Source organism: Megalobrama amblycephala, linkage group LG19 (assembly GCF_018812025.1).
Source record: "Megalobrama amblycephala isolate DHTTF-2021 linkage group LG19, ASM1881202v1, whole genome shotgun sequence".
NCBI classification, from domain to species: Eukaryota; Metazoa; Chordata; class Actinopteri; order Cypriniformes; family Xenocyprididae; genus Megalobrama; species Megalobrama amblycephala.
The window spans coordinates 8,077,617-8,102,529 of record NC_063062.1 but is presented as its reverse complement, the minus strand read 5'-3'; the positions used below and the strand labels follow the sequence as shown (position 1 = coordinate 8,102,529).

The 24,913-nt window shown below is 36.2% G+C and overlaps 3 protein-coding genes across 4 annotated transcripts; 1 reads left to right on the top strand and 2 right to left on the bottom strand.

Annotated features, from left to right (window-relative positions):
• Window positions 1-3,865: 3,865 nt before the first annotated feature.
• On the bottom strand, window positions 3,866-9,999 carry cotl1 (coactosin-like F-actin binding protein 1). Its single transcript, XM_048168728.1, has 4 exons — window positions 9,724-9,999; window positions 9,334-9,416; window positions 4,949-5,106; window positions 3,866-4,756 (listed from the first exon to the last, which is right to left on the bottom strand). Exons 1-4 carry the CDS (start codon window positions 9,798-9,800, stop codon window positions 4,646-4,648), a joined length of 429 nt encoding a protein of 142 aa, XP_048024685.1. The 5' UTR covers window positions 9,801-9,999; the 3' UTR covers window positions 3,866-4,645.
• A 1,610-nt stretch (window positions 10,000-11,609) lies between these two features.
• klhl36 (kelch-like family member 36) lies at window positions 11,610-18,888 on the top strand. 2 transcript variants are annotated; one of them, XM_048168853.1, is made up of 5 exons: window positions 11,610-11,738; window positions 12,439-12,521; window positions 13,277-14,350; window positions 17,145-17,302; window positions 18,054-18,888. In XM_048168853.1, the coding sequence occupies exons 2-5, from the start codon at window positions 12,447-12,449 to the stop codon at window positions 18,625-18,627; spliced, it is 1,881 nt and encodes a 626-aa protein (XP_048024810.1). In that variant the 5' UTR covers window positions 11,610-11,738; window positions 12,439-12,446; the 3' UTR covers window positions 18,628-18,888. The 2 variants fall into 2 exon arrangements, with proteins under 2 accessions (XP_048024810.1, XP_048024811.1); XM_048168854.1 differs by lacking the exon at window positions 11,610-11,738 and adding an exon at window positions 12,076-12,192.
• Window positions 18,889-19,440: 552 nt separating this feature from the next.
• zgc:56622 (uncharacterized protein LOC326033 homolog) lies at window positions 19,441-23,863 on the bottom strand. The gene is made up of 10 exons (XM_048168855.1): window positions 23,582-23,863; window positions 22,896-23,066; window positions 22,677-22,793; window positions 21,302-21,379; window positions 21,106-21,222; window positions 20,752-20,864; window positions 20,507-20,594; window positions 20,348-20,431; window positions 20,055-20,137; window positions 19,441-19,638 (listed from the first exon to the last, which is right to left on the bottom strand). The coding sequence occupies exons 1-10, from the start codon at window positions 23,669-23,671 to the stop codon at window positions 19,605-19,607; spliced, it is 975 nt and encodes a 324-aa protein (XP_048024812.1). The 5' UTR covers window positions 23,672-23,863; the 3' UTR covers window positions 19,441-19,604.
• Between the last annotated feature and the right edge of the window lie 1,050 nt (window positions 23,864-24,913).

The following is a 24,913-nucleotide window of genomic DNA, read 5'->3' as shown; positions in this document are numbered from 1 at the left end:
CTTTCTTCATAAGTTGAATACGGAAGGCGGTCTGGCAGAAGCTAGTTATTTTACTTTATAACATGTTAAATATGAATATTTTTCCTACACAAACACATCGCTTTGCTTCAGAAAGCCTTTATTAACCCCCCGTAGCAGCGTGGAGAATGTTTATGATGGATGGATGCACTTTTTTTCGAGCTGCATACAGGTGGTTTCTGTTCACTGCCATTATAAAGTTTAGGAGCATCAGGGTGATTATTAATATAACTCCGATTGTATTGGTCTGAAAGAAGATAGTCATATACACCTAGGATGGCTTGAGGGTGAGTAAATCATGGGGTAATTGTCATTTTAAAGTGAACTAATCCTTTAACTTTATAACGATACATATGTACATTTCTCTTTTGTAATATTTATCCAAAAACAATCATCACATGACTTCAGTAATGTGTGTGGGGTATGAAATACGCTTGAACTGGGAGGCCTCTGGAATGCAGGAAGGATCCGAGCAGAATAGCTGGCAGTGACTTCCTTGTGAACAAGATGCCAAAGAATCTTCAGAAACATGTCTACACACACGCACACATTCTTTCTCTCAAACACACATTCTGTATGACAGCAAGCTGCACAAATGCAAGAAAGTGACGCTGGAGTTGTCAGAACACGTATGCAACTCAAAGCCACATAAACAGGCAGGGAGATAAAGATAAGGACTAGCCTGTCTGACTGAGTGTTTGTGTGGCTTAAACATGAAATTCTTGTTGACAAGATCAATACAATGCCGGTTTCCCTGTGTCAGGAGAGACTAATTAACATTCACATGTAATTTATCTCATTAAAGTCGTCCCCAAAGTCACTCAGCAACACCTGCTCAAGCTATTCAAGCGAAGTGTGTTACAAACACACAGCTCATCATCCAGCTACTAATGTTTAACATGTTTTTTAGCATGTTGGCCCAAGTCAAAATAGCCCACTCACAACTATGAATGCACTTTTATGAATAGATATTAAAATTCTATACTATTTTATCAAAATTAATTAAATATAAAACACTAAAAAGAACCCCATAGTCTCACAGACAAGGCTTAAGCCTAGCCTAAAATGCATGTTTGAGCTGTTTGAACTGAAAGCAACTTGCACTGACATATCTTAAAATATGTCAGTGCCATCATTTTGTCTCAAGATGCACACCAGAAATGTTTTTTTTTCCAAGGCATGTTTATAAAAGCTACTTAAATATCCTAATTGAACTAAAGCCTAATCCTGGCTTAGTCTAAGCCCTATTTGTGAAACCAGGCCTAAATGTTTTAAATGTTAAAAGTGAATTTAGGGACCACAATATTATATTGTACAGCATTACAATTTTGAGATTTGATAAAGATTCAAGATAACAGTTTAAATTATTAGTGTTTAAAAAGATTTTAAGTGACAGTTTGACCGCAAATAGACACAAGTTCACAATTTTGGGGTCAGTCAGGGTTTTTTTTTTTTTATGTTTTTGAAAGAAGTCAGCTCACCAAGGCTGTATTTATTTGATCAAAATACAGTAAAATATTGTTAAATATTATTACAAAAATTTAAATTAACAGTTAATGTATTTTAAAATGTAACTTCCTGCAATGGCAATGCTGAATTTTATTGGCTGTCACCTTAATGCATCCTTGCTGAATAAAAATATTCATTTATGTATGCAATATGATATCAATGAGAAAAAAATTATTTGTGTTGTTTTTCCTGCTTAAAATTGCCTCGGGGCAACATTGTGCCACAATGGAAAAATTGAAACATTTGGCATTTTCATGTAGAAAAAAAGAAATATATATATTGAAAACATCAATTTCTTTAACTGGACACTTGAACAAACAAATTTAATATTTCATAACAAATTTCATATTTAATCAAAAGTAACATTTTATATCCAGCTGTTGCCCTCAAGCAACACTTTACCATAGTAGAACACAAGTATTACCAAACTTTCATATTATGTTATTATATCAAGTTATATATCCATCTTCATCCTCATCTCCATCTTCCTCATGACAGTATGACCCCTCATCATCAACTGCCAACTGCTGTGTTTTATACCTTTTTGAAGTGCTATAGAAAATGTGCAGATCATAATATATGCAGATATAGTATGTTTATAGTATGCATTACAAAATCATGTGAAAATGCAAATATATTTAGAAATTCTAACTCATTTCCTTACAAATATAAACATTTGTATTCAAACCTATTATGGCCTTATGCAATTCCATTATGGCACAATGTTGCCTTGAGGCAACACACAGTTTTTTGTTATTTTCTCTAAAACATTTGATGATATATAATGTAAAGTTCTTGAAAATATGTCTTTGCCAGTGAATGTGACTCGTATTTTTTGTGGGTGATTGAATGGATACAAACAAGTGAAAAAAGCACTTTTCATTGGAGAAAATATGGAGCCATGTGACACGTGCTGAAACAGGACACAAAATGGACCCCTGTTGGTCATGTTTTGGTCTTTTTTGCACTTTCATTGATTAGTATTTGAGTTATTCTGTCCTGATATACATTTGGTCAATCAATTGACTTATTTTGTCCGACAAGCCATGGCGCCGTCACGCCACACGCAGTGAAAAATACATCGACACTGACAACACGTCGACAGACAAGACAGAGCAGGTTACTTATAATATTAAACAAAGTCCCAGATTTCAAATTGTGTAATTTTTTTAAGGAATTCAAACAATAAAAACCGTTTTGTGGCTCTTTAATGTATCGTGACAGATTGCTGTAGTGCCTCAGCTCAAGCAGCTCAATTTATTCAATTAATTTATAGCATCAAATAAACATGAATGAACATGAGAAGGAATGTTGGAAAGAAGTAAATACACACCATTTTCAAGTTCAAGTCCACCGAGGTTAATCTTTTAACTCCTGACTGCTTTGTTGGACAAAATGGAGGATTCGGCGTTATGATTGGTTAGATCGCTTGTCAATCAAACTCCCGGCGAAGGGTCATGTTGCCTGGAGGCAACACCGTACCATAGAGGGTAAAAAAAAAAAAAAACTTTTGAACGGCAGTGTAATTGAAATAAAGAAAAAATGGTAACACTTTAGTTTAGGGTCCAATTCTCACTATTAACTAGTTGCTTATTATCATGTATATTACTAGGATGTTGGCTGTTTATTAGTAGGCCTACATATAAAGCACATATTAATGCCTTATTCTGCATGACCGTATTCTACATCCCTTAAATATACATTATAAACAATGCCAAAGTATTTTTTTTTTTTAAAAATGCTTTACACATTAAGTCTATGTTCATGTCTATAGCACAAACAGTACATGCCAAACTTGGGCTTAGCAATACTTAGGTCTACTGACCCAATTTAACCAACTACTAACACAACACAAACACGCAGCTCTTCCACAGGCCCTAATTTCAGCGTCTACATTCCTGACTCACGTCTCTCTTTGCTACCAAAACTCAGCGTCATAAAAGCAGCCTGGAAGAAGCTTATAGATTATGGATTAAGCAATTATGCAGTTGGGCTCACATCTGTTGGACTAAACGCAAGGCAGGGAGAGTAAGAAAAGAGATTGGGGGGAGGAGAAAAAAAGAAGTTAAAACAGAGGGCAAAGGGGGGAGAGGAGAGACCATTATTGACAGGCTTTGGAGCAGAGCAGCTTGGTGTGAGGCAGCCTGACTGCAGTGGTGGCCATGACAACCCCTGGGACTCCCCCATAAGCCCCCTTGGGATTGTTAGCATTCGTGCGGAGGAGCAGTGCCGTGCCAAGCAGCTTGCATTACCTAAGCGGGGCAGAGGCCAACCCACAATGCGATAACGTCAAAGAGCATCGCAAACAAAGCAAAATATAATACACAAGGACAAGACGTCTTGAAAAAACAACAATTTTATTCTGACATGATTGCTTTTGTGACCATCTTATTTCTTGTATTGGCTCGGGAGGCATTTTTATTGTAAAGGAAGAACCACAGATTGTATTTTTAATGTAAATAAAACCTACTTTAAAAAAAAAAAAAAGTGTGACATTTTTGGGTATTATAATTTAATCCAAAATGAAGGCTACACCAGAGAAATGGCTGCTCCTTGGTTAGGTGGAGAGAAACAGCCAATCAGGGCTACAGGATCCTTTAAGGCTCCACCCCCTGCATGCAAGTTAAGTTAGCCAGTCACAGTGCAGTGTCTGCAAACACACATACACAAATGCACACATTCCATGATGTCTTCCTCTCCATGGGAGATTGAGACAGTAAACACAGTGGTCTATATTAGAGGAGTCAGCGGGGAGATGAAAATTCATAATGAACCCAATGCTGGACTCGTATGCTCTCCATTGATTATGGAAGCGTATCACAGTGATGACAACTCTGAGCCAAGGGAGCATCTTCAGAAACTCTGATTAGTTACAAAAATGCCCCGGAAAAGAAAAAAAAAAAAAAAAGAACCTCATAGCAGTAGCAGAGATGACATTGAGATGATACACAATACAGTAGATAATTCAACCATGGCCAGACTGGAAATAGGGGTGAGGTATGTATATTTTCATTTGTCTGTGTGTGTGTGTGTGTGTGTTTGTCTGTGTGTGCATGTGTACAAGATGAAGTTTTCCCCTTCCTTCTCATCCAACCCTATGGAAACCCCTCCCCAAGTTCTATTCGGCCTGGGCATCGTAGTTGGCCCCGCCGGCCTTCTTGAGCTCATTGCGGAGGTAGTCTTCCTCCAGCTCCCGGGGATCGCTGATCATAAACTCCTTGGCAAAGTTCTGCATGGAAAAAGGAGATCAAGCAAACTATGAGTGAAGAAGGGACAGGACAAGAGATTGTTTGCATGAATGCACCGATTTGTTTACAGTGAAAATGAACATTGTGTGTCTGGGTGTGTCAAATTTTGTAAATCTGAGTCGGAAAAGTTTGCATACGGCATGAGTGATGGAATTAGGAAACGCAAAACCCACCTGCACAATGTCTTTGACCAGTGTCTTGTCGGTGCTAATCTTGGCTCTTTGCAGTCCGCTGATGTTCTCGCCGATCCAGGTGATGAGGGTGAACTTGGCACGCTTGCTCATGGCGTCGCCTGTCGTGATCCTCACAAAACCGAAGAGACGAGCGTCATCTGAGAGTAAAAGAGAAAGCAAGGAGGAACCTTAACAAGGAGGATGCGTGTGGCATTTTCTTGAATATTGTTTTTCTTTTAGGACTGTCGATTAAAAATGTTAAATTAATTATTAATTAAATTCATCACATATCAAAATTTCTAGAGAAAAGCCTCTAAATAAATCAGACTTTACACTGGCAGACTAGAATATCATTGAATTTACATACAAAAAGTGGTTTTAGAACCCAATATTGTTTTTTTTTAATTATTATTATTTCTTTTTTGGGTTTGTTTTGAGGTTTACGCCACTGAATAATAATAATAATAATAATAATAATAATAAAAGATAATTGCAACTTTTTAATCTCACAATTCTGAATATTTTTTCTCGCAATTGCGAGTTTACACTCAGACTTTTCTTCTAGTTGATCTGATTCTGAGAATTGCGAGATTAAAAGTCGCAATTATCTTTTAAAATTGTTTCTTCTGTAGCGGAAACAAACTTCCATAGATAATGAACCTTTTTGCCACAAATTAAAATTCCACAAGATTATTTCCCCAACTAAAAAGCATGGCAATAAAGAAAAATTTCAACAGAATGACACATATATTAAAAAAAAAAAAATTGATACATTTAAATAGATAACCTATAGTCCACTGAGATCCACTTTGCACCTGATTGTGTCAATCTTTCATTTATCTCTGTATGCCTTGGGTCTCTATTTTTTAAACTCAACATATTTCATTTTGTAATCTGACATTTTCTAGTGAAACAGGGTATTCAATGAGAAAAAAGTGAAGTAAGGGGTGGAGCCATGGTGCCTGGAGGGGGTGGGGTTAAATAAGTAGGAGGGATTTGTGATGTCAACAGAATAAGAAAGGCAGAGCAGATTATTAACATTTTGATAACAGATTTTTTTTTTTCTATTTGGAATAAAATGCGTCAACAAATTATGCACAATAAAACCAGGAATGTGAGTGAAAGTATATAGGATTGAGTTTGATTTCATGTTGACTTTAATATGAAAATCACATTAATGTGCTTCATTATTGTCTCTCTAGTTTAGCTGAACATTGTCTGTTGTTAAATAACAAGGAAGAGCTCGGATTCAAATGAACACTGTACCCATTGTAGCGAGTGTTTTGAATCTACACTATTGCATTGTTTTCTTTTCCAGAGAAAGAAGGCATGACATAAAATGTAATCTGAGAGCATCACGTGCAAGACGGCAGACAAGGCTGAGAAATTTAAGCCCAATGACATCATATGACATGAAAATCAAGGAACAGAGAAAGTGGGTGAGCAAAGGAGGTGATCTAGTTAACCGACTCTATTGATAAGGGTGTAATATTTTATCTGTAACACTCCCAGTCTCTCGCAGCTTAACAGCCGGCCACTTCCTCCCAAATATGCTACAACTGCATTGCAGTGGCACTGGGACAAGATTCAAAGATAACATCAATTGCACCTAACTCTGGCGTGCTTCTGTTTAGACACTGACAGTATCAGTGATAGTATTATGCGGAAGATAGCTCTTACTAAACCAATCATTCACATATTAGTTATACACACCTTTGCACTTTGATCTTTTAGGATCTGTGTATATTGTTCTGCTGAAACTTCTGCATATCTAATAATTACAGCATTAAATGTACACACATACACACTAATATATATATATATATATATATATATATATATATATATATATATATATATATATATATATATATATATATATATATATATATATATATATGCATTAAGTTTATGAAGGGTTATTAAGGGTTATTAAGGGTTTTTCCCATTGTTTTAATTTTAGTTTTAGTATAACATTATAATACCATGCATATTTTTACTTTGCTTATTTAAAAAAGAAACCAAGCCAAGTTGACATTTGAGGCTTAATGCTAATAGAATTTTTTTTCAGGAAGAGTATTTCAGCTTGTTTATTTTCATATAAAAGATGTCATGCAGTTGCTTCAAAAAAATGGTATAAAGCTATTCAGAACATCATTTAATGTAAATTGTGATAATCATAATTAATAAATCACAATTACAATATTTAAGGGAATAATCAACCATTTTGATTTTTGTCATCATGCAGCCATAATTAATTTTTGTATATATATATATATATATATATATATATATATATATATATATATATATATATATATATATATATATATATATATATATATATATATATATATATACATATATATATATATCTTAGACAGACAGACAGACAGATAGACAGATCTTAGTAGGACTTTCCTGGAAAACAAATGCCCAAGTGAATTCCCTTGGTACTACTTGAGACTGATAATATCTGGTTTTCTGTTGTTGATTAACTGGGCTTAAGGTTTAAGAAGCTAAGTCAGGGAACCATGGGTAATACTGTCAGTTGTATTTGGCACATTGGCTGTTAAAGTTTCAAGAGCAAAGTGGATGAAACTATGTCACTTTATAGAGACCTCTGCTGTATTTCAATAGAACTGAAACCTCCAACAAACCACATTTAGGAAGTGAGAAGAGCTTGTCATGAGTCAACAGTGGGAAAGCATGGACTCTAATAAAAAAAATTAAAAAAAAGAGAGAGAGTTGCGCTGTCTTATTTTACGATTGCGTGAAAACACAACTATACATCAGCATTTTCAAAATGTGGCAATGATTCCACGCACTTTTACTTCCTCGTGTGTATGCAGCACATTTCTGAAAAACTCACTTCCAGAAAGACAGTATATTTGTGCTGACTACATGTGTACTCTATACTTCCGGGTTGCCAGACTGATGATGATGCAGAAAAAAGAAATATTTAAAATATTAAACTTGCTAGATATCACCTAAAACACAAGCTTTAGATCATATGAAAAAAAATTATTTTATTAATGTGACCCGCTCTATAATTTTTAGTCACTCTGACCCAAAAACCCATTTTGAGTTTAACATGAAAAATGAAGCAGAACACAAATGTAAGCAATGAAAAATCATACTCTTCACCCAGAGATTCTCTATAACATAAAACCACAAAATAAAGTTATGAGACCTCTTTATAAAGCAGCCCTTTTGCTGTTCTATTTTCATTTTGTTCTGTCTACTACAGCTTTTTAGAGGGGATTGCAATGCTCATATACATAGAAGATTCGGCAACTACTCAAGAACCTACAAAAAATATATATTTATTGCTAGATAAAACAGTTTATGGGCAGCTACAGCACAAATCACTTTTCTGTTTAGATTTAAAATAAGTATTTCATAAGTAAACTTCATGATTAAAGTTGTCACAAAGTATTCTCCAGCAATAAAAGAGCTTATTGTAACATGATACTGCTCCATGAAGGAAGCCATCCTTGATCATCTGTCAGAGCACAATAGCGGAAGCCAAGGTATTGCAACACTTGTACAAGTTTACATCTGCTAGTGGCAACACAATCTACTCATGGAGATTGAACCGAGCACCACGCCCAAATCTCTGTTCATTTAGGATGATAGAATGAGAGGCAAGAAATGACATCATTTTACTCTCTTAGTGGAGCTAGACAGTTATTCACAGTTATAAAATATACTGCATGCAGTATAGTATACTATTTAACTGTAGCTCATTAGATCCTCAAAACAACATTAAATTAGCTATCAAGTTGAATCTAATGAATTCTGTTGATTGCCTGATTACTAATACAAATGTGCTTGTATTTAGTAAAAGCCTCTCATTAAACATCTCACCAGTTGCTTACCTTCCAGTCATGTCATCTAGAACAAGTATGAAACCATATTTGGTATGGTCTACTTTGGAAAATGAATTACTTCCTATCATGTGAGATGTAGAACTTAAAGTGACAGTGCACCACAAAATTAAACTTCTGTCATCATTTCCTTTGTTTTTTTTTTCAAAACCTGTATGAGTTTTTTTTTTTATTCTTCTGTGGAACTCAAAAGGGAAGGTTAGAGACTCAGTCACCATTCACTTTCATTCATTGCATCTTTTTTTGATTATAAGTGAATGGTGACTGAGTCAGTCCCTAACAAGGAAGAAAGGAATACATACAGGTTTGGAACAACATGTGGTAAAAATATAAATTATACTTTATTAAACTTTAATATTTGGGTGAACTAACCCTTTAACAAGTGATTTAGTAATTAATTGCAACTGCTTTGCAAAAAATAATAATAATAATAATAAATAAATACCTTAAAGTCCACCCAACATAAAACAGGTAAATAGAAGAAAATGAGCTCACCTGTACACTGGCTCTTGAATTCTTCGTAGTCGGACCCGTGACCAGCCGGTACAATAGTTGATCCGTCATACTTAAAAGATGCCCTGTAAACAGCAAAATTGACATTTTAACTGTTGCCAAAACGCTGGATGCGTCTCAAAATTTAACAAGCAGCCTACCTAGACATTTTTGGGGAAAATGCTGCAAATTAGATTTTGAGACACTGCCCCTGGGTTAAAAGACCCATCCCTACATGTTGCATCACAGACATTCATGTCGTTGAATTAAAACTGCGTTAAGAGGGAGCCTCTCATTTGAAAGATTCTAATTGTTGAAACAATGTAACGAGTTCCGCCACCACGCGCCAAACAGCATATCTGGATATGCAGCAAAAATCAAGGCTTCACTCACCAGCATATATCTGAGCTGTCGTCTCGCACCAGATTGTATGCGTCCCTGCAAGCCTCTTTGTCAATTCGCGTTGCCATTTCGACGATGCGGAGGAAGATAATGTAACTAAATGCAAAACAAAGCCGGGGGAATGAGAGAAAACGCAGATAAATCCCAAAGTGCGCAGAGGGGCTGCTGGTGCGGCAGGGAGGTCTCTTCTCTCAGTGGGATGGAGAGGCAACTAATTTCACGACTCGATTCATTTCCTATTGCCTCTTAATGGGCGTTAGTGATATTTGTCTGTCAGGTTGCTATTCCAGTGAATCAGAGAGCTTTTCACCTCCTCCTAATGGCCAACCTGGGTATTGAGCTACATTAAATCCAACCAGTTCTGTTCTGTCATAACATTTGCTCTGAGTTACTCTGCCATCTTGTGGACCTGGGTCATCCTGTTGTTCTTTTCGGTTTGGGATTACAGCGAGAATTGCCATAGATGAATCGTAACAAGCAATTATATATATATATATATATATATATATATATATATATATATATATATATATATATATATATATATATATATAGTACAGTCCAAAAGTTTGGAACCACTAAGATTTTTAATGTTTTTAAAAGAAGTTTCGTCTGCTCACCAAGGCTACATTTATTTAATTAAAAATACAGTAAAAAACAGTAATATTGTGAAATATTATTACAATTTAAAATAACTGTGTTTCTATTTGAAATATATTTGACAAAGTAATTTATTCCTGTGATGCAAAGCTGAATTTTCAGCATCGTTACTCCAGTCTTCAGTGTCACATGATCCTTCAGAAATCATTCTAATATGCTGATTTGCTGCTCAATAAACATTTATGATTATTTTGTTGATGATGTAGCTAGATGTTGATAGATGTTGAAAACAGTTTGTGTACAATATTTTTTTCAGGATTCCTTTGATGAATAGAAAGTTCAAAAGAACAGTGTTTATCTGAAATCTAATACTTTTGTAACATTCAGCAAGGATGTCATTTAAATGCCAATCTTTTGATTGGCATTTAAAGCATCCTTGCTTAATGTTACAAAAGATTAGATTTCAGATAAACACTGTTCTTTTGAACTTTCTATTCATCAAATAATCCTGAAAAAAAAATATTGTACACAAATATTTTGCACAATTGTACACATTAAATGTTTCTTGAGCAGCAAATCAGCATATTAGAATGATTTCTGAAGGATCATGTGACACTGAAGACTGGAGTAATGATGCTGAAAATTCAGCTTTGCATCACAGGAATAAATTACTTTGTGAAATATATTCAGATAGAAAACAGTTATTTTAAATTGTAATAATATTTCACAATATTACTGTTTTTACTGTATTTTTAATTAAATAAATGTAGCCTTGGTGAGCAGATGAAACTTCTTTTAAAAACATTAAAAATCTTAGTGGTTCCAAACTTTTGGACTGTACTGTATATATATATATATATATATATATATATATATATATATATATATATATATATATATATATATATAATCAAGAAAATGAAGGAATATTTGAATATTTCTAGGACCACTATAATTATTTGAATGGTTACAAGAAGCACACCCCTTCCCTTGAAATTCTCATTCAGCATAAAATAAATTAATTTCAAAATAACAACATATTATCATGTTGATAGATAGATAGATAGATAGATAGATAGATAGATAGATAGATAGGCCTAATTGAATAGATTGCTAGATATAATTGAGGCTATTGCTGCACTCACGTGTTCTCGGAATTACGAGTTTCCTAGGTAAAAATTGCACATGAACGCCCTCCCATTTCGAAACTTGAATGAGATGAGCTCGTAATCACGACTTCAGAAGTGGGAATTATCAAATTTCCGATAGCACGTGAAGGCAGCATTAAAGGCTTCTTTGTGTTTACCTTTGAATTTTTGACAGTTGAAGTTTGTTTTGGCTCATTCGAGCATTTTATCAAGTCTATGGGATTTTTGGGAGTTTTGATCGTCGGTTTAAGGAAAACCGTAAGTCGGACCAGTCAGAAAAGATAGCTATCTTTGCCGAGTTTGTTGGTCATAGCTTGTCGAGTTAGTTATAGAAATGTGGTCCTAGAAAAATGATCGTAATAATCATAATAAGCTTAAATAGTAGGTCAGTATGTTGGCTTTGCCAAACCATATTGTAACCACATTTCAATATGCTTCTACTATTTTTGGTAACGTTTAATATAGAGGAGGTAATCAGTGAGCCAAGAAGCTCCTTTCATGTACCGTATTATTATTATTAATTATTATTATACTTAGTACAGTCTGAATTTCTTAAGGGTGAACTTGAGCACAAATAAGTGACTTTTATTTTGAAGTAAAGGTCAACACGGAAGTGAGAACTCAGCTTCACTGTGCCACGGCCAAATAACTTGTTTATAGTCACGTACGGGCATTTAACTAGTACTTAATACGGACAAACAATGGGAAAATGGTAAAATTATATCCGTATTTTGCTATACGGTTGTTGTCATAGCTGTATCGTTCAAATATGTCAAATTAAATTGAATATCAGTGTAATGTAGTCTCGAGTTATTGTCTAAATGCCCCTTTCATTTTGTATTCAGCCTTTGTCTTTCTAAAATGCATGTTCCTTTTTTGAACGTTATTTAATTGTATGTTATATATGGTTACTTTTAATTACGCACGATAATTAATATTGATTATGATATTTTTGCAGATAGTCTCATGGCAGGTGACACAATGGACATTGGGAAGCAATCTCGTCTTTCACGTCCTCACAGAATAAGTGAATCTTCAAAGGTATGCATTACATTGTTGTTATTGTTAACTAAAACTTTTAAAATCATTTTCGATAATTGAAATAAATCTGCAATAAAATATAAATCATATGAAAAACTAAATCTAAACAGAAACATTTCAAAAATTATGACAAAAGCACATAACAAAATTCCTAAAACAAACTAAAATTAAAACTGAAAATATAAAAATAAAATCTAATTCAAAATATTAATAAATTCTATATTAGTATAGAAATAGTAGTAAAATAACACTGATGCATAACCCTGTCAAATTCTTTTAATAAATAATAGTTTTTCAATAATAATTAAAATTCATAATGTGACATAAAAGTTGATACTCTTGAATAATTGCATTTTTAATAAAAGCAATATTTTTATTTTATAGTAAGTTAAAGGTACACTCACGCTACTAATTAAAAAAAGTTCCCACGTCAATAAATTAACATTCTGTAACTTAAAAAAAAAATCAGATCCGTCTACACTCACATGAGATGAAGACTCCAGTTATTATCAGTCTGCTAGAAATCTTTTTTTTTTCTTCATGGAGTGGGCTTTCTTATGAGTGGCACCATGTTGACATCACATGACTAGCTAACAAACTTTATGCACTCAGGTATAAAGTCTTAAACCACTGGGATAATAAGAATTGGGATGATAAGAAAAACTGCATATTTAATATTTATTGTAAAACTTTAAAAAAGTCTGTTTCGAGTGTCTTGAAACTATCATCCGCTAACTAACTCTCATGTACAACAGGTGTATCGATGGGCAGACCAGGCCACCTACCTCCTTCAAGGTTTAAATGAGCAAAGACAGCATGGCCAGCTGTGTGATGTCGTTCTGGTGGCCGATGACCAGCGGATCCCTGCACATCGGGCTTTGCTCGCAGTGTCCAGTCCCTACTTCCAAGCGATGTTCACCTTGGGCATGCGAGAGGAACATGAGGCAGAGGTAGAGCTGGTGGGAGCCTCATACGTTGGTGTTAAAGCAGTAGTGGACTTCCTGTACAGCGGAGAGTTACCACTCGATGGTGGAAACATCGACTATGTCCTGGAAACTGCCCACTTGCTGCAGGTGTGGCGAGCTGTAGATTTCTGTTGCCAATATCTGGAGAAAGAAGTACGTGAGGACAACTACTTGTACCTTCAGGAGCTTGCCTTCCTTTATAGCCTAGACCGGCTGGATGCCTTCATAGACCACTTTATTCTGGAGCATTTCACCACGCTTTCCATCACATCCGAGTTCCTCCAAGATGTGCGGCTGCCCAAGCTTTGCGCTTACCTGGCCGATGAGCAGGTGCAGCACGAGAATGAGCAAGCTCTTCTGCAGGTCGCCTTGCAGTGGTTGAGTCAAAGACCCGAACGTCTTGCGTTCGCCCAGCAGCTTCTCTCCAACATTCGTTTCGCTCTCATCCCGCCGGATGACCTCATAGGGCGCATATTGCCGGCCATACGTTCCTTGCTGCCTCCGGACGCAGGCTGTGAGGCGTTAGTGGAGGAAGCAATGGGCTACCACACAAGACTGAGCGCACAACCTATACTCCAGACAACACGCACAGGCCTTCGAGGAGGTGTGGAGCGTCTGCTGTTAGTGGGAGGGGAGGTGTCTGAACGTGGAGAGGAGTTGAGCGCCGAGGTGTGCTGGCTGGATGAAGAAGCAGGAAAGTGGGTTGTCGAGACACAGCTGCCAGCTCAGAGGAGTCACCACTGTGTTGCAGTTTTGGGGGGATTTATCTTCACTGCAGGTGGGAGCTCCTCGCGGGACAATGGGGGAGATTCTGCAAGCAACTTACTGTATCGATATGACCCCCGAAGCAACTTGTGGGTTAAGGTAACGTGCTTCACACCTGACGGTTTAAAAAGCCAGCTACGTTTAAGTTTCAACAGCAGTGCTCCAGACTAAATGATTGCATCTGATCACTTTTAATTTTATTTCCTTTATGTATTTGTTTATTTTTATTACTACATTTATTACTATTTATTATAATTTTTTTGTTTATTACTACATCCAAACCCAAGAGCAATGCTTTACTGTCAAATGTGCACATATATGGGATAAAATGAAACATGATTTGTAATGGTGCAATACATTTGCTGAAATGCTGAGGAGAACTCTTTGTGTGTGTGTGTCTGTGTGTAAGTGCATTTGTTTAAGGGTGTGGGGTGGTTAAGTGCTTGTGAAAGAGGTGTCTCTTCAGCTGCTTTCTTGAAAAATTTGATGGTTGCAGTGGTTCGGGTGGAAGTTGGCAGCTCACCAGAGAGGAACAGAGAGGGTGAAAGTTTTAAAGAGTTATTTTGCCTTGTTGTGAAGGAACAAGAAGCTTTGCTCATTCAGTGACCTTAGCTGGTGGGAGGGAGTATAAACTTGTAGGAGAAAACTGAGGTAGGGATGTGCTGTTCCAGTGGTAGTTCTGAAAGCCTGTGTTAAAGCCTTACTTTTGATTCTGGCTGCAACAGAGCCAGTGGAATGAGATGAGGAGTGGTGTGATATGTGTTCTCTTATGCAGCAGCTGGATTTATGACTTATGATGCTTTTCCACTGCATGCTACAAGCATGCTACGGCTTGCATTAAATAGTACCACCTCGGTTCCGTACTGATACCAAAATGTGATGTATAAACACTGCAGATCACTTGATTGGTCAGAGAAAATCGTCACTACCAGCGTCATTGGATTTGAAACGTGAGACACCAAACCCACTAGATTTAAATAGTCAGTAACAGCCACCGAAGTGTCATTTGTTTGCAAGACTTTGTTAAATGACTTTCTTTAAAGGTGCCCTAGAACCCTTTTTCACAAGATGTAATATAAGTCTAAGGTGTCCCCTGAATGTGTCTGTGAAGTTTCAGCTCAAAATACCCCATAGATTTTTTATTATTAAATTTTTTAACTGCCTATTTTGGGGCATAATTAAAAATTCGCCGATTCTGTGCGTGTCCCCTTTAAATGCTCGCGCTCCCCGCCCCCAAGCTCGCAACTGTATAATACATTGCATAAACAAAGTTCACACAGCTAATATAACCCTCAAAATGGATCTTTACAAAGGGTTCATGATGCAGCATATAGGATCATGTAAGTATGGTATTTATTTGGATGTTTACATTTGATTCTGAATGAGTTTGATAGTATGCTGCGGCTAACGGGGCTAAAGCTAACATTACACACATTTAACAGTACATTAGCAACGTGCTAACAAAACATTTAGAAAGACAATTTACAAATATCACTAAAAATATCATGTCATGGATCATGTCAGTTATTATCGCTCCATCTGCCATTTTTCACCATTGTCCACCATTGTCCTTGCTTGCATACCTGCATAAAGTCTGTTGATTCGGCTGTGCTGCTCCAGACGCTAATACTGGCTTGTTCTAATGCCTTGAACATGGGCTGGCATATGTAAAATTTGGGGGTGTACATATTAATTATCCCGACTGTTGCGTAACAACGGTGTTATGTTGCGATTCGCCTGTTCTTCAGAGGTCTTTTGCACAAATCAAATTTACATAAGAAGGAGGAAACAATGGTGTTTGAGACTCACTGTATGTCATTTCCATGCACAGAACACTAATTATTTAACTATGCCGAGGTAAATTCAATTTTCAATTCTAGGGCACCTTTAAATGACTGTTGCACCCAACTTGAAAAATAAATGGCTGTATCGTGGTCGGTAGACAAGGTGGAGACGTTTCCTCTCGGTAGCCAAGGAGCAAATCCATGGCAGTAGAGTCGGTGCAACTATAGCGATCAGTCTATAATCCCACCCATTTTGAAGCAGTACAAAACTGCAGTGGAAAAGCAAACCGAAAGTAAAGCAAGCCGAGCTGTGCCATGCCGAGTTATGTCACACAGTGGAAAAGCGCCATTAGTTGCACTGACTGGAGTCCAGTCATTGAGAGGACAAGAGCATGGACAAGAAGTTGTGTAGCATACTCTGACAGGAAGGGTCTGATTTTGTGAAGAGCAAACCTCCATCATTTCAACCATCAGGTTGAAATGACAGATAGAGCTGCATAGCAGTGGTAGAAGAATGAGCACCTGTGATGCTCAAGTCAGAAAGGGTGGACAGGAGGATCTGGTGGCTTACAATGTCAAAGGCAGCTGACAGGTCTAGTATAATAAGGACAGATCTCCTCTTAGCAGCTCTGAGCTTGGTTTGATGGTCACAGAGAACATCTGTGAGCCAAGGGGCTGGAGGGTGTCACATGTGGCTTAGAGATGAAAGGACAGATTTAATCCAGATGTTATCGTATTAAAGTGGAACATAGAGTGTCTGTTGCTTCATTGATGTCCAGAGAAGAGAAGTAGTTAGTGGGAGGGAGGGATGCAGAGACCAGTGAAGAAAAGTGTGTAGGAGCAAGAACGGAGGTTATGGCGAAAGGTGACCAGAGGTTGGACGAAGGGTGTGGGAGAAAGTGGTGTCGGTGGAGGAGAGTAAAGTCACAGTTATTACTGGACCTTTAATTTTATAGACATAATAATATTGATGAAGATATAAAATTGAGTGTTAGTTAAAAAATATAATATATATTAATAATAATTAGCAAGCAAATTCCCAAGCATGTGACAAGTAGAGAATTGTGCAGGAATTTGAATGTTAATCCAAATGATCTGCTGATCTGCAGGGTGCCCCTATGAACCAGCGGCGTGTGGATTTCTTTCTGGGAACCATGGGAGACTGTCTTATAGCCGTTGGGGGACGCAATGATAGCGGTGCTTTGTCTTCTGTTGAAGTGTACCATCCTGCTGAGGACTACTGGGCCTATGTTGCAGGATTGCCCAGGTTGGTTATTTGTTTTCGATCATTTTTTTCATAAGGTGACACCTGTTTATGTGGATATGTATTTTGATTTCTCTTTGTGCACTACTGTTCAAAAGTTTAGGGTCAGCAAGGTTATATAAGGAAATTTATATTTTATTTGACTTTTCTATTCAACAAAGAATTTTGATAAAAATATAACAACTATTAATCAGCACAACTATTTTCATCATTGATAATAATGCATGTTTTTTTGAGCACCAGATCAGCATATTAGAGTGATTTCTGAAGGATCATGTGACACTGAAGACTGGAGTAATGATGCTGAAAATTCAGCTTTGCCATCACAGGAATAAATTACTTATTAAAGTATATTAAAATAGAAAACTGCTATTTTAAATTGGAATAATATTTCATAATTTTACAGTTTTTGCTGTATTTTTTTATCAAATAAATGCAGAGTTGGTAAGACAGTTCTTTCAAAAACATTAAATCATGCCGACACCAAATGTTTGAATGTTAGTGTACTTCTGTCACAAATTAATAGCATCACACTCACATTCATGTCATTTAATCACATAGGACTTTTTTTCCACTGTGGAACATAAAGATAATTTACTGGTGCTCACAAAGTACAGAACAAAACACCATAATAGTTGCTAAAATCTCATCCTTTCTCACGTTCAATTAAAAATTAAAAGTGTCGAATGTTATTATTAAAACTTATCTTACAAACAACCCTAAAACTTTTTTTTTTTAAAATCTTTTTTCATAGATTCACATATGGTCATGCAGGGACTATTCACAATGGCATTGTCTATATCTCTGGGGGTCATGATTACCAGATCGGCCCGTACAGACGTGACATGCTAAGTTATGACCCTAAAACTGCAGACACATGGACAGAACGACAGGCCATGATCTTGGCACGAGGCTGGCACTCTATGGCATCTCTGGAGGACAGAATCTATGTCATTGGGGGCAGTGATGACCACGAGGACAGCATGGAGCGTTTCGACGTGTTGGGAGTGGAGGCCTTTGACCCGCAGACCGATCAATGGACCAAGGTAGCCCCTCTCAGGTACCCTAACAGTGAGGCAGGGGTGGCAGTCTTGGATGGAAAGATCTACGTGCTGGGAGGGTACACCTGGGAGGCCATGGACTTTTCTCAGGGCACTCAAGTGTTTGTTCCAGACAAGGGCCAATGGGTTTTGGGTCCAAATCTACCGAAGCACATTGCTGGAGCTTCGGCGTGTGTGTGCCTTGTCAGACCCCAGCAAACCAACAGTATAGAGGGTCATACCTCAGAGAGAGACAAACAGAATTCCAGCCAAGAGCAACACAGGTGATTGTCTGGGGCAGCTTATTGGATTCAAAAAGTGATCTGAAGAACACCTTTATGAGAGAATTGACTTTCTGAATGTAGCCTGATGCCATTGGCTGCTTCTCAGATCCTTTTAAAAAGAGGTCAGCAGGAGATACTGTGATATGTTAGACTATGAATTGAAGTTGAAAAGCACAAACTAATATTGTAGTTTTTGTTACAAACTTTTTTTGGAGTTCTCAATTCTTTTGAGTTACAATTAAAACAACCTGAAGTGACCATTTTACATGCCTGTTTCCTCTGTCTTCTTCCTTATCATTCAAATGTTTGGGGTAAGTAAGATTTTAAAAAAATGAATAAGAATACTTTTATTCAGCAAGGAAACATTAAAGTGACTAAAAAGACATTTATAATGTTACAAAAGATTTGTTTCAAATAAATGCTGTTCTTTTGAAATTTCTACTCATCAAAGAATCTTGAAAAAATGTATCTTGATTTCTGCAAAAAGTATTAAGCAGCACAACTGTTTTCAACATTGTTAATAATAAGAAATGATCACCAAATCAGCATATAAGAATGATTTCTGAAGTATCATATGGCCCTGAAGACTGGAGTAATGGCTGCTGAAATTGCATGAATAAATTACATTTCAGAATATATAAAAATAGAAAACTGTTATTGTTACAGTATTGCTGTTTTTACAGTATTTTAGATCAAATAAATGCTGCTTTGATGAGCAAAAGATACAAATATTTAAAATATTACTGACCCCAAACTTTTAAACTAGTGTAAATGCTTTATTTTAACCTATTGAAGTTACAGTAATGATATCTGTCAGTGTTTTCAAAAACATTTTATTCCAGTGCCTTAAAATGTGGTAGTTTATCTATACACATATGAATACCTGAACTTAATGATCAAAAACAGTATCTTCTTTACTCCATCCTCCAGAAGTGCTTGAAGATCATCTTTTCTAGTTAGTCATCCAGGACTAACAGCATTTCACTTGAAGGGGTAGAAGGGATGTGATTCCAATCTGAGGAGCAACAACACCATCAGTTAACTGCTCGCTAGCTATTTGTTTCTATAGTATTTAGCAAGTATACAGTTCACATTTTGTGAGTTCTCTGTATGAACAAAATACCAGCATTATCTACTATGCCAAAATGCAGTATGCTACGGTAACTGCATGCCATATTGTATCCCACAATGCAATGCATTTAATGTGACCTTCCATTTCTAGAACAATTGATTGGAAGGAATATCAGTTGCGTTTTGATTCCCCAAGTTAAGACATTTTTAAATAGTTTAAATGCAAAATAAAAGTTTTTATTTTTAAAACTATAAACATGCAACACTACTGTGTATCAACTGTTTGAAGTGTTTACAGTTGCATATTGCACACTGTTTTACAAACTATTTGTTTTTAAAGAGAAAACCATATTCTCTTACTGTGTAATGACGCACGCCCTCCAGCCTCGATTCAGAGACCTTAGAGCATTCATATCCTCTTCATCCAGAGTGAAATCAAAGATCTGCACACACACATAATAGGGTTAATAGTTTTACAGTATCTGAAATACATCCTCATTCTGATTAAAATGTAAAATTACAAGAAATGTTTATTATTCCTACTGTTTGTCACTTAATATTTTGCTTGAATGAAAGTTCAAGGTAACAACTGACATCATTAGGAGAAATAATATTATGTAATATTGGGATATATGGAATATTCAGTAGTTTACCTTTGTGTTCTCCAAAATGTGGTGGGATTTCATGCTCTTTGGGATCACTACAATGCTCTGCTGAACGTGATACCTCAACAGAACCTGCAGGACAATTAAATCCAACATTAAAACCCAAAAAGAGAATGATGATGATACTTGTTTTGAGAAAGGTATGACCTGTGCAGGGGTCCGTCTGTGCTTCTTGGCAATATCCCCGACAACAGGATCCTCCAGTAATGTCATGGGATCCGTATCTCCTCTTTGGCTGCAGAGGTAAGGAAATGTTTAGGTTATAATTTTTGATAAATGTTTTTAGTGAACTCATCTGACATTCTCAACCTTCTCATTCACTTTGATAAGATTTAGAGCTGGTTTGTGATGAAAATGTCTTTGTACTCTTACATAGGATAGTTTAAACTTACTATTCTGAAGGTCTTCCAGGTGAGCCAAATGGACTGTAGGCTGTTAAAGCAATGTTCTTGGACTTACAGTAGTCAATCAAATCAGACTGAACCAGGTAAGGATGGAGCTCCACCTGTAGATACATAAATAGCTAGGCTATTTGCAATGTTGTTAACATCAGTTATCTTTTCTAGACTGATATCATGAATATTTTTCATGCTAATATTATTTATTGACTCCTTATTTAAAGGTGAGTTCACGCCATGTCAGAATTAACGCAATTTCGAGATTCCTGCTTGTAAAAACACATTCACATCCCCTTAGAACTCATAATTACATCTTGTAAACTCAAAACTCAAAACAATCATATGTACCTGATTAACAGCAGGTGGGATTTTGGCCACAGATAGCAACCTCTCTAGTTGCTCAATTGTGAAGTTAGACACACCAATACTTTTCACCTTTCCTGTGGCTTTCAGAGCTTCCATTCCCTGAAACAGACAGCAGCACACTCTAAAGACCTTGACATCATTAGCAACGTATTTACATTATGTTGAGTGTTAGCATTACCTTCCAGACTTCAACATAGTCTATGTCAGTTATGAGTATCTTTCCATCCTTTTCTGGGAAAAGCTCATCGCCGATTTTCTGTAAGTTATTGTAAAGCAAAAAATTAGTAGATACTTTATCTTGAATACAAGAAATAAAGTTCATTTATAGATTAAAAATAGTAACTGATGCTAAAACTAAAGGTAATTGAAGCTTTTTTTTGATAACTGAGAGAAACTGAAAGGGTTAGTTCACCCAAAAATTAAAATAATGTAATTTATTACTCACCCTCATGTCGTTCTACACCCGTAAGACCTTCATTCATCTTCGGAACACAAATTAAGATATTTTGATTAAATCCGATGGCTCAATGAGGCCTGCATTCACAGCAATGACATTTCCTCTCTCAAGATCCATGAAGGTACTAAAAACATATTTAAAACAGTTCATAGCTACGAGTTCAGTGGTTCTACCTTAATATTATAAAACGACAAGAATACTTTTTGTGCACCAAAAAAAGAAAATAACGACTTTTCAACAATATAGTGATGGACCGATTTCAAAACACTGCTTCGGAGCTTTATGAATCGAATCAGTGAATCGGAGCGCCAAAGTCACGTGATTTCAGCAGCGACACGCGATTCATAAAGCTCCGAAGCAGTGTTTTGAAATCGGTCCATCACTATATTGTTGAAAAGTTTTTATTTTGTTTTTTTGGCGCACAAAAAGTATGCTTGTCGCTTTATAATATTAAGGTAGAACTGTACTCGCATGACCTGTTTTAAATATGTTTTAATATATCTTAATTTGTGTTCCAAAGATGAATGAAGGCCTTACCGGTGTAGAACGACATGAGGGTGAGTAATAAATGACATTATTTTCATTTTTGGGTTAACTAACCCTTAAACACTCCAACAAACTATGTTTAGTAGGCTACTAATAAATTTTATGTTGATATTGATACTTATGTACAGAGGTAAAAGGAGGCTATTTAGGCACTTAAAGGGGTAGTTCACCCCAAAAATGAAAATTTTGTCATCATTTACTCACCCTCAAGTTGTTCCAAATCTGTATGAGTTTCTTTGTTCTGTTGAACACAAAAGAAGATATTTTTAAGAATGTTGGTAATCAGACAGTTGACAGTAGTGATTGAATTTCATAGTAGGAAAAAAAATACTATGGAAGTCAATGGCTATCTGATTGCCAGCATTCTTCAAAATATATTCTTTTGTGTTCAACAGAACAAAGAAACTAACTGAGGGTGAGTAAATGATAATTTTTATTTTGGGGTGAACTAAAATGGATTAATGACATTTATTTTAAACAAATATAATTTATTATGATATATTGAATCGTCATATTTCAATATAATATTGAAAATTCTTGCATTTGCTACCTTTAGTCCTACTGGAAAGTGCACTAGGTACAGGTCCAAGTAGTCTAGCTGAAGGTCATTTAAAGATTTATTTAAGCAAACTGGAATGTCTTCAGGAGCATGGTGAGTACACCACAGCTGAAAAAAAGAGGCATCGTTAATGCATGTATGATGTTTTTGCTCCTTTTAAATGTGTCTACATCGATTTCACCTTAGATCCCCAACATGACTTGAACTCACTTTACTGACTATGAACATGTCTTGGCGTCTGATGATGCCCTGCTGTATCTTGGACTGGATGGCCTTTCCCACCTCTGTCTCAATCCGGTAGCTGTAGGCTGTATCTATATGCCGATATCCAGCAGCAATCGCTGCCTCAGCTGCCCTTTGACACATATCTGGGCCAGTGGCCTGTTCACCATGTTGTAAAACATTAAATCATTGATAGTTTCTGTTACATCAGTATGCTATAATTACACTATTAAACATTATAAGATGGCTGTCCATTGGTCTTGAAAGAGTGGAATGCATATGTTGGTATTAAGAAACAGAAATCACAAAATTAATATAGGGAACAAAATTAAACAAAATACAGTGAAAGATGAGCAATATAACAAAAGTAACACACGCACATATATTTACACACACATATATGGGAGGGGGGTATGTTTTCACAATGGAAAACTGTCATTGAATAGCCTATTATTATTGAAACCAACATAAAAAAAATTACTGCTAGCATTGTGCAATGAAACTTGTAGTTACAGTTTTCCACATAATTCCCAATGTGACAACTAGCCCCTATAATGTCCCTTACCCTTATTTAGGTAAATTTGAATGTTCAAAAAAGTTTCCTCATTGATCTGAATTTATCCTATATATGTATGTATATGAGGTTAGTATGAGGCTAAGAAATGGAATGCTACCTCTGGCTTCCATGTTCCAAGTCCCAGTAGTGGCATGCGTGTGCCATCATTTAGTTCAATCGTCCTAGGTTGTCCGGCTCTCTCCTCCATGTAAGAAAGATTTGTGCAGTGAGTAGCAGCTAAGTGGACTGACTTGTCTTTCCTGTCCTTTTCCTATCTCTATATTTCTAGCTCATATCTTCCTCTTTACAGTTTAAGCAGAACTGCCTTCTCTTTATCTTTGCAGTTAATCATTGAACTTGACAAGGAGTGTGTCAGTGTGTATATGTGCATGTGGGTGCAAATAATTCACCACTATTGTTCCTGTACATATGTTTCCTGAAACCTCAGGCTATTGGCACAATTGTGAAGGTGACCTTTAGAGCTCATGTGACCCTGTGTTACTTCCTCGAGATATGTGTTTGTGTGTTTAAATTAGGAAGTATCCTCAAAACCAATAGAGTTAAATTAAAATGTCAAAAATAAATTAAGTTTTCATCTTTCACCTTTAATTACATTTTAACAAGGTATAGAAAGGTATAAAAAATAAGTGTGGGTATCTGCAGGTTGGAGTAATAGGCATGAGAAAAGATTGGGGCGTGGATAAAGGTCTTTATCATTGGTCGTGAAAGCTGTCTGTCAGGGTGTGGGGTAGAGTTAGTGGTTAGTTTCTGTTATAGCAATTCACCTTTCGGCACGCCCATTACTCCGACTTGCAGCTATCCCTGTCCCATAAAAAAAGAGCAATGCTTTGTATTCTGCAATTCATGCATCAAACACTTGAGGGCAGCACACTGACACACAAAAGCATTTTAAATCTGCCTGCAATAGATAATAATCCCGATTCTTAAGATTTTATTGGTCATGTCAATCACAGTACTGATTGCCTACACCAAACATACCCTACACAAAACTACCCATCCCTACCCCCTGGATCTGGATCCAACCTCGTCCCCTGGATCTCGTGTACTGCAGTGAGGAGCTGTAAAATCTACCTCTTCACATCTATTTGTATAGTCATTTTTAAAGGTACACTATGTAACTTTTTTTTTAGTTCAGAATTAACAAAATTCAAATAATGAGTCAATACTTCGTTCAAAACGTGTTTTTGTCTCACCCTGAATCACTATGGTAAGCCTATCAGGAATTATACACACAAAATACTGTTTTTGCAGAGATTCTTAGTAAACTCACAATACTAAAACAGATGAGAAAAATCTTCAATTTGGAGACCACAGAAGGAGCTATTTACATCAAAGTCATTAGAAATAAACCTGTAAAAAAAATTGTAGGATAACACCGATGTATCATTTTATAAGACACTTCTTTTATTTTATTGTACATAAAAAAATT

Excerpts from the sequence above, each read along its gene's own strand:
- zgc:56622 (XM_048168855.1), bottom strand. The coding sequence starts at position 23,671 with ATGGAGGAGAGAGCCGGACAACCTAGGACGATTGAACTAAATGATGGC. Across the intron at positions 23,067-23,581 it reads TTGGAACATGGAAGCCAGAG|GCCACTGGCCCAGATATGTG; the intron begins GTAGCATTCCAT and ends CATGGTGAACAG. Across the intron at positions 20,432-20,506 it reads ACAGACGGACCCCTGCACAG|GTTCTGTTGAGGTATCACGT; the intron begins GTCATACCTTTC and ends ATTGTCCTGCAG.
- klhl36 (XM_048168853.1), top strand. The coding sequence starts at position 12,447 with ATGGCAGGTGACACAATGGACATTGGGAAGCAATCTCGTCTTTCACGT. Across the intron at positions 12,522-13,276 it reads GAATAAGTGAATCTTCAAAG|GTGTATCGATGGGCAGACCA; the intron begins GTATGCATTACA and ends CATGTACAACAG. Across the intron at positions 14,351-17,144 it reads GAAGCAACTTGTGGGTTAAG|GGTGCCCCTATGAACCAGCG; the intron begins GTAACGTGCTTC and ends GCTGATCTGCAG.
- cotl1 (XM_048168728.1), bottom strand. The coding sequence starts at position 9,800 with ATGGCAACGCGAATTGACAAAGAGGCTTGCAGGGACGCATACAATCTG. Across the intron at positions 9,417-9,723 it reads GACAGCTCAGATATATGCTG|GGCATCTTTTAAGTATGACG; the intron begins GTGAGTGAAGCC and ends TGCTGTTTACAG. Across the intron at positions 4,757-4,948 it reads TGGTCAAAGACATTGTGCAG|AACTTTGCCAAGGAGTTTAT; the intron begins GTGGGTTTTGCG and ends TTTTCCATGCAG.